The following is a 13,103-nucleotide window of genomic DNA, read 5'->3' as shown; positions in this document are numbered from 1 at the left end:
TTCACCAGAGACAGAATGGGGAACAGAACAGGCAGACTGACTGAAATACACTGCTGAGGGGAGCAGTGGGCAAGTCAGGAGAGGTCTGCTATGTCATGTGGGTAGCTCCCTGATTGGGGAACAAACTCTTGCTGCAGTGGCTGCGGGTTGCTTCATAGGTTGTGCCTTAACCCCTTGTGCCACTGGGGAGGCCCCTAAAATCTTTTGCACCAATGTTTCCAAAGGCAAATCTTGAATATTTTCATTAACTGTTTTTATGTGACTTAACTAAATGATCATTAATCCTTTTCATCTTGATATTTCTCTTCCACTATTGAATTTTTTAAATTTTAATACACTCCATAGTATTAAACAAGAATTCTGTTCTCTTTTTCCATAGAATATCCAGTTGCCCTTAATATAAATATTCCAAAGGATTAATAGACTTAATATACCTAAAGCGCCCTCTGCTGTGTGATTATTGTTGTTGTTTTTTTTCCCCCCAGGGTACTCTTCCGCGCTCTGTTGACTCAGTCTGGCAACACCCTGTGCGAAGGAATAAATTCAAATATTTGATTGACCACCCTGTTTCCCTAACGGGAGCTGGAAGGTAAAAAAGGAAGATAGTGAGGTAGATGCAAATGAAGAAGTCATTTTCTCAATTAGATTTCCTAGGGAAGGTCATGATTGAAAAAAAAATCAGAATTGTAGATTTTAAAGCTGGGACTATCTTTTTCTGTATGGTTTTCAATAAGTTGGCAATAGGTGCTGGCTCTACCTACTTTGGTTTGTTTAGATTTGCTTTTTTGCATGCTTTTTATACTCCTTATGCTCCCATTCCTTGCTGTACCCTAGAAAAAGGGACAAGATCAGACAGGCAGAATGCCTTTAGTGCCTTTTTATTTGTACATCTGAGAAATAGGTAGGCAGTATAGCTTCTTGATGCAGAAAACCTTGAAAAACAAATACTTCATCCTTGGTTTTCCTCAAAGTGAACTCTTAACCTTTACATTCTTTCGGACCAATCAACAAATGCTATTTGTTATCTTCATATAATCCCTAAAAATATCCTAAATATCATATTTCCCCCTTGAAATTGTGACCTGTTCATTTTCTCCATATTGTCCATTTATCAATTATTTTCTGCCTGCCCCTTACTGAAATCTCACTTCATCTGAAAGAAATGTTTACATTTTTACAATATATAGGAGGTTATTTAGCATTTCTAAGTCCTGTTTTCTCACTTACTCCATTTTATGTACCTTGCTCCATTTTATGTACCTCCTAGGGATATTGTCAAGCACAAGTAAGATAATAGATGCAAGGGCTCTTGCAAAACTATACAGTGCTATTTAAGTAGAAGGTGTTATTACTCAGCTATTTCTCTTTGCTAAGAAAAGTGGCAGAAACCTGGTCTAGGGCTTTTGTGTTCTGGGACTATAGTGTCAAAGTACCCGTACATTATTTTATACTTTCAGATCATGGTTATAATTATTAATAGTAATAATGAGTAAATTAGGTGATGTTTGAAGCACTTGAATAATTCATTAGCTATACACTAGCAGCATTTATAGGTCAACAATGGACTACATATGATGGTGGTCTCAATAGGCTACACTGTATGACCTACATGTGTAGTAGGTGTGATGTTTAGATTTGTGTAGTTTGCCATCAACTGTGAAAAAACTTCTTATCACTAACAGCATTATGTATATGACACATACACTCTCCAGTGCTGGCACAATGGTGAAATTGCCTATCAAGATATTTCTTAAAATATATCCCTATCATTAAGGGACTCATGACTATCAGAATGCAGCCGCAAACTGACATCAAATGTCAAATGATTTCTGACTTGGAATTTTTTATATGTGAAGACCTTTATTATGCCTCTCTACCCCCCCTCTCCTCTACCGCATTGTCCTCATTGTAATCCTTGCAACCTGCAGCAAAAGGGATTTTGAAGATGTGGTTAAGTTTAAGGATTTTGAGATGGAGAGATTATCCTGGCCTATCAGGGTGGGCCCAACCTAATTGGCTAATTTTCTTTAAAAGTAGAAAAGAAAGGCAGTTTAATGGGTCAGAGAGATAAGACAGAAGGAGGACAGATTCATATTTTGGGGGGAGAGGGGACTGGAGAGAGAGGGATTTAAACTGCCATTCTTGATTTTGAAGATGAAGGTTGGAAGGCCACAATACTCTGAAGTTAACTGTGTTGGACATTGACCTAGATTATAAATTTGTCTTGGATAAGCTGCTAAATTTGTGGTAATTTATTATGGCCAGTAAAAAATCAACAAATGTGTGCACAATTAATATAGTATTCATAACAGGAGGTAACTTGTGTAGCAATCTTAACTATGCAGAGCATAACAGTAAAATACAAAACAACCAAGCAGATAGCCTCTGAGTTATTTTTGACACCTTTATCTGTCAGAGTTCAGTGCAGAAAATAAAACACTATAGCTATTTTAAGCAGGAAAAAGTTGAATGCAGGAAATTGAGTACTTTCAAAATTGTTGGAAGGGCTAAAGGAACATGTATATGAGTGTGCTTTTGGGAATAATTTCTAGAACTGGATGGAATTAACCTCTTATAGAGGTGACTGCTTCCAAGGCTGCCACAAGAGTTTTAGAGAGTATTTCCCCTTGAGTAGGTATTTAGTCTTTGAACATTTGTGCGAAGATGATTAAAATGGCCATTCAACACAGGAAAGGATGGTCAACATCATTAACCATAAGGAAATGCAAATCAACTTGCAATGAGATCCTATTCACACTAGGATGGCCATGATAAAATAGACAATTACAAGGGGGGCGGAGCAACATGGCGGCGAGGAGACGCTGCGAGTAAGATCTCCCATTAAAAAAAGTTAATAGGGAGGAAAAGCGGCAGGTCCCAGTGAGAACTGGGACACGGAAGATAAACAGGTCACGCCAGCGAACTGCCCAAAGAAGAAAGTGGCCATAAAAGAGGACTAGAAGGGAGGGAAGCGCAGAACCCTGCTCCCCTCCCCCGCCCACAGAGGCGGCACTCTCCGACCGGCAGAGAGGAGGAAAACAAAAAACCAAAACGGCCAACAAGAACAAACGACGCAGCAAGCGGGACTGTGAGTGGAAAGGAACTATTGCAGCCACCACACCCCGTGAACGGGAGCTGTGGAGAACCCCGCAGGATCCGCCACGGAGGTGAGCGAACGGCTCCGGGCGCCATTGAAGAGAGGCCCCGCCCCCGGGGAGGAGACCAGCCCCAGCACACAGCCCCCAGCCACCCGGTAAGCCTGCGCGGAAAGGCGGCGCGCTGGAAAAACAGGCGCGGATCTCGGTCAGGATTGCGCGGAACAGCAGCGCACTGGAAAACCAAGGGCGGATGGGAATCGGGATCGCGCGCAGAAAAGCAGTGCAGTTGAAAAGCAAACGCGGATCCAGATCGCAGCTGCCCAGGTCCCTGCGCCTGCGACCTAGGCTTGCGGGGAGACGCGCGGAGGCCCTCACTGAGTGAGCAGGCCCAGGCGCCCAGGCACGGGAGCGGGATTCAAAAGGCGCCATTCCCGCGCCACTGATCTGGGCTACAGCCTGAGTCCTGGAACTGAGGGCTTTGGAACTGACACCCGGGGCACGAAACTAGGGGCGTGGGTTCCCCACGACGGTGGGGCACAAGGCAGACACAGCACCCCAAAGCCGTTGAGGCTTACCCTACCATTTCCGCTCTATTCCCTGTCCCACGGGGTGGAAAATCAGCTCCCCAAGGGCTCCAGGAGAGATCTCTGGCGCCACCTAGCGACTTGAAGCCAGCAGAGGCGCCTAGAGGAGCCAGTGGCCAGCTGGGGAGTTAGCCCACGCCGGGCCCCTTCGGACCAGTAGTCTGAGCCCACAGGGGGAGCGAGCACCCACAGCCAGGGCAGACCAGGCGCGCAGAAGAGTGTGCCTGAGACCGGACACACAGGGAGTGTGTCCCACATCACCATCTTAGAAAAGGGACATTTCTTCAGTAAAGACTACCTGCAGAAGGCTTCCTCAGGAGCCATAGGTGAGCGGGGGAAGTTCGCCCACGCCAGACCCCCTCTGGCCTGCAGTCCAAGCCCAGAGGGGGAGCAGGAACCCACCGCCGGGGCAGACCAGGCGCACAGGGGAGTGTGTCCCCACATCGGCATTTTAGAACAGGGACCTTTCTCCAGTAAAGACTGCTTGAAACTGACAGATGACCCCTGGAGGAACCAGAGGAGAGCAGAGAAGCTCACCCAAGATGCCGGCCAGTCCCAACTACACAGTGTCCCAACGCATACGGCAAATTAGAAAACAGACAGTAGGGAGGAGAAGAACCACACGCAACCTAGCAACTCCCCAGGGAAAAAGCACACCACAAAAAGAAAACCAGCCCCCAGATTGCAACGACAGTAACTTGGAAGAACTTCTGAGCCTTCCAGAAAGAGAATTTAAAATTGCCGTGATTAAAAAACTGACAGAAGTAATAAAGGAAAACAATGATAAGGGAAAAATAATCAACGATCAGAAGAATGCAATTGAGTCCCTAGAGAGGGACTCAATGGTCAGAAGAATGAAATTGAGTCCCTAAAGAGGGAAGTAAAAGAAATGCAGGAGATCAAAGAATTAATGGAAGAACTAAAGAATTCTGGGAAAAGCAATGAAAGCAGAATGGACGAAATGGAAGAACGAATAAGTAATCTTGAAGACACAGAAATAAAAAGAACCAAAACAGAAAAGGAAAGAGAAGTATGAAGGAAAAAGAACGAAGAAATACTTCGGGAACTATCTGACTCCATGAGGAAAGGAAATATAAGAGTTATAGGAATACCAGAAGGAGAGGAGAGAGATGTAGGAACAGAGAAAATATTCAAAGAGATAATTGAAGAGAACTTCCCAAATGTGAAGAAGGAGCTGAAAATTTTGATATACAAGAAGCAAGAAGAACACCAAACTTCCACGACGAAAGGAAAAATACAGCAAGACACATAATAGTAAAGCTCCCAAGAATCCAGGACAAGGAAAAAATAATGAAGCTGGCAAGAGGGAAGAAACAGATAACATTCAAAGGAAAGCCAATCAGGCTGACACCAGACTTCTCCGAAGAAACACTACGGGCAAGGAGAGAATGGAGGGACATAGTCAACAGACTCCAAGAAAACAGATGCCAACCAAGAATTCTCTATCCTGCAAAGCTCTCCTTTCTCTTTGAAGAAAGAATATGGACCTTCCCAGACAAACAGAAACTCCGGAATTTCATTGCAACTAAACCCCCACTCCAAAAAATACTACAAGGAGTCCTAAAGCCAGAACCTCAGAGGGACGAATAACAATGAAAGAAGGCCAAAAAAAAAAAAAGTTATTAAAAGAATAAATAAATAAAATCAAAGGAAAGACAAACACAATGGCAAATACAGATGTTAACATATCAATATTAACTCTAAATGTAAATGGACTAAACTCTTCAATAAAAAGACACAGAGTTGCAGCCTGGATTAAGAAACAAAACCCAACCTTTTGCTGTCTCCAGGAAACACATTTAGCTACAAAAGATAAAAATAGGCTCAAAGTTAAAGGATGGAAAACAATCCTACAAGCAAATGGACCAAAAAAGAAAGCAGGAACAGCTATACTTATATCAGATAAAACAGATTTCAAACTCAAAAAGATAAAAAGAGACCCCAATGGTCACTACATTATGATCCAGGGGACAATACTTCAAGAAGAAATAACACTCATTAACATATACTCACCAAACGAAGGAGCACCAAAATATATCAGACAACTGTTATCCTCTCTGAAAACAGACATCAGAGAAAACACATACGTAGTGGGAGACTTCAACACACCACTATCAACAATGGATAGATCAACAAGACAAAAAATAAGTAAAGAAACCAAAGCTCTAAATAAGGACCTAGAGCAATTGGGCTTAACAGACATCTATAGAACACTAAACCCCAAAAAAACGGAGTACACATTTTTCTCAAGCGCACACGGATCATTCTCCAGGATCGATCACATACTGGGGCACAAGACAAACATCAACAGATACACCAAGATTGAAATCATATCAACCATCTTTTCTGACCATGAAGGCATCAAACTAGAAATAAACCATAAAAAGAAGGCAAGGAACTTTCCTACCTCATGGAGATTAAAAACCACACTACTGGAAGACAACTGGACTAATGAGGAGATCAAAGAAGAAATTAAAAAATTCTTTGAATTGAACGACAAGGAGGACACCAATATCCTAAATGTATGGGATGCAGCAAAAGCAGTAATAAGAGGAAAATATATAGCAATAGAAGCTCACATCAAGAAACAAGAAAGAACTCAAAGAAACAACCTAATCTCGAAGCTCAAAGATCTAGAAAAAGAACAACAAAAAAACCCCAAAACCAGTAGAAGAAAAGAAATAATAAAAACAAAAGCAGAAATAAATGAAATTGAAACTAAAAAAACAATCCAAAAGATCAATGAAACCAAGAGCTGGTTCTTTGAAAAAATCAATAAAATAGACAAACCCCTAGCCAGGCTCACAAAGGAAAAAAGGAAGAAAGCACAAATAAACAGGATCATCAATGAAAGAGGAGAAATCACAACGGACACAGCAGAAATCAAAAGAATAATCAGTAACTACTATGAACAGTTATATGGAAACAAGTTTAACAATCTAGAGGAGATGGACAAATTCCTACAACTCTACAATCACCCAAAGCTAGATAAAGAAGAAATAGAACACCTAAACAGACCAATTACAAGCAGCGAAATTGAAATGGTAATCAAAAACCTCCCCAAAAACAAAAGCCCGGGTCCTGATGGATTTACAAATGAATTCTACCAAACATTCAGAGACGAATTAGTGCCTGTCCTTCACAAACTCTTCCAAAAAATTGAGAAGGATGGGACAATACCAAACACATTCTATGAAGCCAATATTACACTAATACCAAAACCGAATAAGGACAACACAAAAAAGGAAAACTACAGGCCAATCTCCCTAATGAACACTGATGCAAAAATCCTCAATAAAATTTTAGCTATCAGAATCCAACAATGTATCCATAAGATAATTCACCACGACCAAGTTGGATTCATTCCAGGGACACAAGGATGGTTTAACATCCGAAAATCAATCAACGTTATCCAACACATCAACAAAAAGAAATATAAAAACCATATGATAATATCAATAGATGCTGAGAAAGCTTTCGACAAAGTGCAACACCCATTCATGATAAAAGCCCTTGAAATTCTTGGGATACAAGGAACATACCTCAACATTGTAAAGGCCATCTATGACAAGCCAACAGCCAGTATCATTCTCAATGGTGAAAAGCTGAAAGCAATTCCATTAAGATCTGGAACAAGACAAGGATGTCCACTCTCACCACTGCTTTTCAATATAATACTGAAAGTCCTAGCCAGAGCAATAAGACAAGAGAAAGACATCCAAGGAATCCAAATAGGAAAAGAAGAAGTCAAACTATCACTATTTGCAGATGATATGATAATATACATAGAGAACCCCAAAAAGTCCACAGAAAAACTAATTCAACTCATCAATCAGTTCAGTAAAGTGGCAGGATACAAAATCAACACGCAAAAGTCAGTAGCCTTCCTATACACAAACAATCTGAAGAAGAAGAAATCAAAAAAACCATCCCTTTTTTTATTGAAACAAAAAAAATCAAATATTTGGGAATAAATCTAACAAAAGAGGTAAAGGACCTATACAAAGAAAACTATAAAACACTGTTAAAAGAAATAGAAGAAGACACAAAGAAATGGAAAGACATCCCCTGCTCATGGATTGGAAGAATAAACATTATTAAAATGGCCATCCTTCCAAAAGCAATATACAGATTCAATGCTATTCCAATCAAAATTTCAATGTCATTCTTCAAAGAAATAGAACAATTGTTGATGAAATTCATATGGAATCACAAAAAACCCCGAATAGCCAAAGCTCTCCTGAAAAAAAAAGAAGGGAATGGAGGCATCACACGCCCAGACTTCAAACTCTACTACAAAGCCATAATCATCAAAACTGCATGGTATTGGAACAAGAACAGACATACAGACCAATGGAATCGAATAGAAAATCCAGAAATAAACCCACAGATTTATGGTCGACTAATCTTTGACAAAGGAGCAAAGACTATGCATTGGAGCAAAGAAAGTTTGTTCAATAAATGGTGCTGGGAAAACTGGTCGCTACATGCAAAAGAATGAAGCTTGACCACTACCTCACACCATACACAAAAATCAACTCAAAATGGATTAAAGAACTAGACATAAGACCTGAAACCATAAAATATATAGAAGGAAATATAGGCGAAACACTACGTGATTTGCACATCAAAGACATCTTTACAGACACATCACCCAAAGCAGCGATAGTGAAGGCGAAGATAAACAGCTGGGACTACATCAAATTAAAGAGCTTCTGCACAGCAAAAGAGACAATAACAAAAACAAAGAGAAACCCCACCAACTGGGAGAACATTTTTGCACCCAACACTAATGATAAAGGACTGATCACAAAAATCTGCAAAGAGCTGATGAGACTCAACAACAACAAAGAAAATAATCCAGTCAAAAAATGGGCAGAAGAGCTAAAAAGAAACTTCTCTGAAGAGGAAATGCAAATGGCCAACAGGCATATGAAAAAATGTTCAACATCACTTGTCATCAGGGAAATGCAAATCAAAACTACCATGAGATACCATCTTACACCAGTGAGAATGGCACATATTAAAAAAACTAGCAACAACAAATGTTGGCGAGGGTGTGGAGAAAAAGGAACTCTCCTGCACTGTTGGTGGGAGTGCAAACTGGTCCAACCACTGTGGAGAGCTGTGTGGAGATTTCTGGACCTACTAAACATAGAGCTTCCATATGATCCAGCAATTCCACTCCTAGGTATTTACCCAAAGGACACAGAAACATCAATTCCAAAGAACACCTGCACCCCTATGTTTATAGCAGCACTGTTTACAATAGCTAAGCTTTGGAAACAACCCAAATGCCCAAAAATAGATGACTGGATCAAGAAGATGTGGTACATATATACCATGGAATATTACTCAGCATTCAAAAAAGATAAACACATGCAATTTGCAGCAACATGGATGGCACTGGAAGGGATCATGCTCAGCGAAATAAGCCAAAAAGAAAAAGAAAAATACCGGATGGTCTCACTCATAGCAGGAATCTAGAAAACTTAAATAAGGGACCAGGAAAACGAATAACTATAAGAAAGTGAAAATCAAAATCAACAAAAACTACGAACCAGAGACACTTTTAGGGGGCGGGGGTGGGAGGGGAGGGATTGGGGTCAGAATGGAGGGGCTGCAATTGTATGGGGAATATAAAAATAAAATTTATTATTAAAAAAAAAATATTACTGCTAAAAAAAAAAAAATAAAGAACAAACACATCACCTATATAATATTACAGCCTAACTAGGTAATCAGAATATAATCATGGAGAAACACTATGCAAAACAAAAAAAAAAATAAAATAAAATAAAATAGACAATTACAAGTATCTGTGAGGATGCAGGGAAATTGGAATTGATATACACTGCTGGTGGGAATGTAAAATTATACAATGTCTTTAGAAAACAGCTTGGCAGTTCCTCAAAAAATTAAGAATAGGTTACCATGTGATTCAGTCATCCCACTCCTAGGTATAATCAGGGAAATAGTGGAAAATAACTGATAAGTTAGCCGGGGAAAACATTGTCAGCTTGCTGAAGAATGATTTCAGAAGATAAATGGGCATGCTGGATACAGAAATCAGGTTGCAGGGAAATTTCAAGAAGTCTGATGTTTAACAGAGAGTGGTAAGTAGTTAGGTAGGTAGGTAGATAGAGAGATAGATAGATAGATAATCATGATACCACGACAGCAATGAATTTTCAAGGGAGGATTTTTAGAAGGGGAAAAACTTGAGTTACAGACCAAGGAGAATGTTCCATTAGAAGTGGGGAGAGGCACACAGAAGTTAAGATTGTTGGAATAAGGATGAGGACAAAGTTGAAATCAACAACATGAGTGGAGAAAGAACCCTGGGGAAGAGAATGCATCTCAACCTGAGATTTAAGGAAAAGAAAAGAAAATATCTGCGATGTGAATGAGAAATTTGAGGTGGAGAAGGGGAAGAATGTCGGGGGGAGTTGGGTCTATCACTTCAGCTTCTTAGTAAAGTATGAGATGAAGTGACAAGCTTTGTGCACTTTTTTTATCCAATAGAAGGATATGTGTGAACCTTACTCACTCTTCTCCAATAGCCAGACAAAAAACTTATTTTGTAAATAAATTTTTCTTATAGGGATATTTCTTTTCTGTATGATGTGAGATATGTTAAAGGAGAGACTAGAGAGGGTGCAGTCTGCCCTCCACGTTCCAACCATTCATTACAGTTAGATGATGGTGTCATTGTGCCTCATAAGGTAAGTAGTGGACAAGTAAATTCCTCAGCCTTTCTCTACTTAAAAAAAAATTATTCCTCAAAATATAAAGCAATATCTTACTAAAACCACCTGTTTGCTTATCAGATTTTATAACCGTTTCTAATTACACCTATAAAAGGATATTTAGTGGGAAAAGATCAAAGATATTTTATTATAAAATGTTTTTCAAGGACCTCCCTGGTGGCACAGGCAGTTGAGCGCCGCATTGTGAAGCAGCCCACAGCCTCTGCAGCACGGGTTCGATCCCAGCCGACGAGAATCCCACATGGCACAACAGACCTCTCCTGTCTCACCCGCTGCTCCCCTCAGCAGTATATTTCGTCAGTCTGCCTGTTCTGTTCCCCACTGGTTTCTGGTGAGTCCTCTCACCCTCCCGCACATCTAGCCTATACCCTTGTTCTTGTATAAATAAATAAATCTTTGGAAAAAAAATATTTTTCAAACCACACTTACACATTTTAATCTAGAAAATACAGTAGGAGACTAGGTTTTTTATTATTATTATCTGTTAGAAAACCACAATTTAAATATGTGGAATTCTTATTTTTGGTATGTTGCTAAGGTAAATGTTAAATTCCTTTTGAATTTGAAAGCATTAATGGATTTCTGAATATGTAGGACATATTTAAATAATACATTTTTTTAAAGATTTATTTATTTATGCATACAAGAACTGGAGTACAGTCCAGAGGTGTGGGGGGTGAGAGGATTCATCAGAGACAGAGTGAGGAGCAAAACAGGCAGATGTACTGAAATACACTGCTGAGGGGAGCAGCGGGTGAGACAGGAGAGGTCTGCTGCGTCATGTGGGTAGTTCCCTGGCTGGGGATCGCACGTACTGTAGAGGCTGTGGATTGCTTCATAGTGCTGTGCTTAACTCCTTGCACCACCAGGGAGGCCCCATATTTAAATAATATTAAAACCATGGCTGTTCTCTAATTCATTACTTTTTTTAATGTAGGCTCTGCTGAAAGTTTTTTCTTGTCATGACCATTACTAACATAGTTAGTTCTCTAATCAAAAATCTCCTAACTTCATAACTTCGTATCCCTTAAGGATAGGAGTTAGGAATTGTGCTACTCAGTTTTTTTTTTTTCCATCTACTAAAGTTTTTATTCTTGTTATTCTCTTCTTTTAAGTCAAAGAGACTGACAGATACTTTGATTCCTGAAGAATTTCATATTGTGTCAAATACAGGCGTCTCGGGATTGGAGTGTTATGATGAGTGAGTACTATGGTATCTGCTGAATATCTCGCAAGTTGCACTGTTTCCTCCTTCCCAGATAAAGGGGAACCTAAAAACAGTTATGTCATGTTGGTAGGCAATAGCTACAGACAGAGGAAACATTTGGCCTATCATCCTCATAAAATATGAGAAAGGTATCAAAACCTAATGCAAAAGGTGTTACTAGAGGGATGTTTAGTGATTAAAATGTGCTGTCTTTTCCTAATGTTTAATTTTATATGTAAAAGAATATGGATCTTTGTTTTGAATGTTTGACTATACTTTAGGAATGGTTTTGAGCAGTGACTCTGGAGACAAAGGAATTAGCTCTCTAAGCTGGAATCTCTTAATGCATTTTCTAGGGCTTAGCTCAAGACAGCAGACTAGTCGTCTCCAGTTCCTTGATTCCTATTCATGGGATTGAAAATGGGATTTTGCTTTTATTTTCTGAAACAGCACTTGAATGTTTCATGGTTTAAAAGACTACAACTTTAGGGCCTCCCTGGTGGTGCAGGGATTAAAGTCTCAGCACTATTAACTAGGGGAGGGAAAAAGGCATATGAATAATAATGAATTTAAAGGATTATGATGTGGTTTTCATTGTAATACTTATGGAAGTATAACCAAGCACTTTCACAGGACAGATAGGGCTAGGAGTCTGGTTCTAGTTTCATCTCTGCTTATTTATTTATTTAATAACCTATTTATCCACCTTGTTGATTTTGGTGTTCTTATAACATCCTTCCACTTTTGAAAAGGTAAAATGAATCATGGAAATGTTTATATTGTAACATATTTAGGAATGTAATTAAAGCTCCTAAAAAATGTCCAAAATATGACAAATATCATTACATCTGTGTCTGTCTATGTCTCAGGCTATTTTGGATGATACTATATACAAAATGATTACCTATATGATTGCTTCCAGCTTCTCAATTCCATACAGTTTTTCTTTTTAAATATTTATTTATTTATGTATACAAGAACTAAGGTATAGGTCAGAGGTGCAGGGGGTGAGAGGATTCACCAGACAGAGTGAGGAGCAGAACAGGCAGACTGAATGAAAAATACTGCTTAGGGGAGCAGCGGGCAAGACAGGAGAGGTCTGCTGTGCCATGTGGGTTACCTCCCTGGCGGGGGATCAAACTCATACTACAGTGGCTGCGGATAGCTTCATAGTGCTGGCAACTTAACCCCTTGCGCCACCAGGGGTGCCCCTTCCATGCACTCTTAAGTTTATCATGTTGTGATATATGACAGACAAGCCAGGTAATTTTCTTACAATAACACTTTCTTTTTTTATTTATTCTAGCAAATATACTACTCTCCTCACTGATAGTGAAAACAGATTATTGCTCTTCCCATCCATGTAAGTAAAGTTTGTTTTTGAAAGTGTTTCTCAGAAATAATATATACATACGTATTCCTT

General features: G+C 39.6%; 1 protein-coding gene across 4 annotated transcripts in view; it reads left to right on the top strand.

Annotated features, from left to right (window-relative positions):
• Nucleotides 1-13,103, top strand: part of AXDND1 (axonemal dynein light chain domain containing 1) — a 73,109-nt gene that overhangs the window by 3,223 nt on the left and 56,783 nt on the right. For all 4 annotated transcript variants that reach the window (XM_037506379.2, XM_037506380.2, XM_037506382.2 and 1 more), the window contains 4 exons: nucleotides 486-589; nucleotides 10,308-10,428; nucleotides 11,589-11,674; nucleotides 12,987-13,043. In XM_037506379.2, the coding sequence (XP_037362276.1) occupies nucleotides 486-589; nucleotides 10,308-10,428; nucleotides 11,589-11,674; nucleotides 12,987-13,043 (368 nt within the window). The remainder of the gene's footprint in view (nucleotides 1-485; nucleotides 590-10,307; nucleotides 10,429-11,588; nucleotides 11,675-12,986; nucleotides 13,044-13,103) is intronic.

Source organism: Talpa occidentalis, unplaced genomic scaffold (genome assembly GCF_014898055.3).
Source record: "Talpa occidentalis isolate TD23 unplaced genomic scaffold, MPIMG_talOcc4v2.1 talOcc4.12, whole genome shotgun sequence".
Lineage (NCBI taxonomy): Eukaryota > Metazoa > Chordata > Mammalia > Eulipotyphla > Talpidae > Talpa > Talpa occidentalis.
Note: the sequence above shows the minus strand (reverse complement) of the source record. Positions and strands in the feature narration are given on the sequence as shown.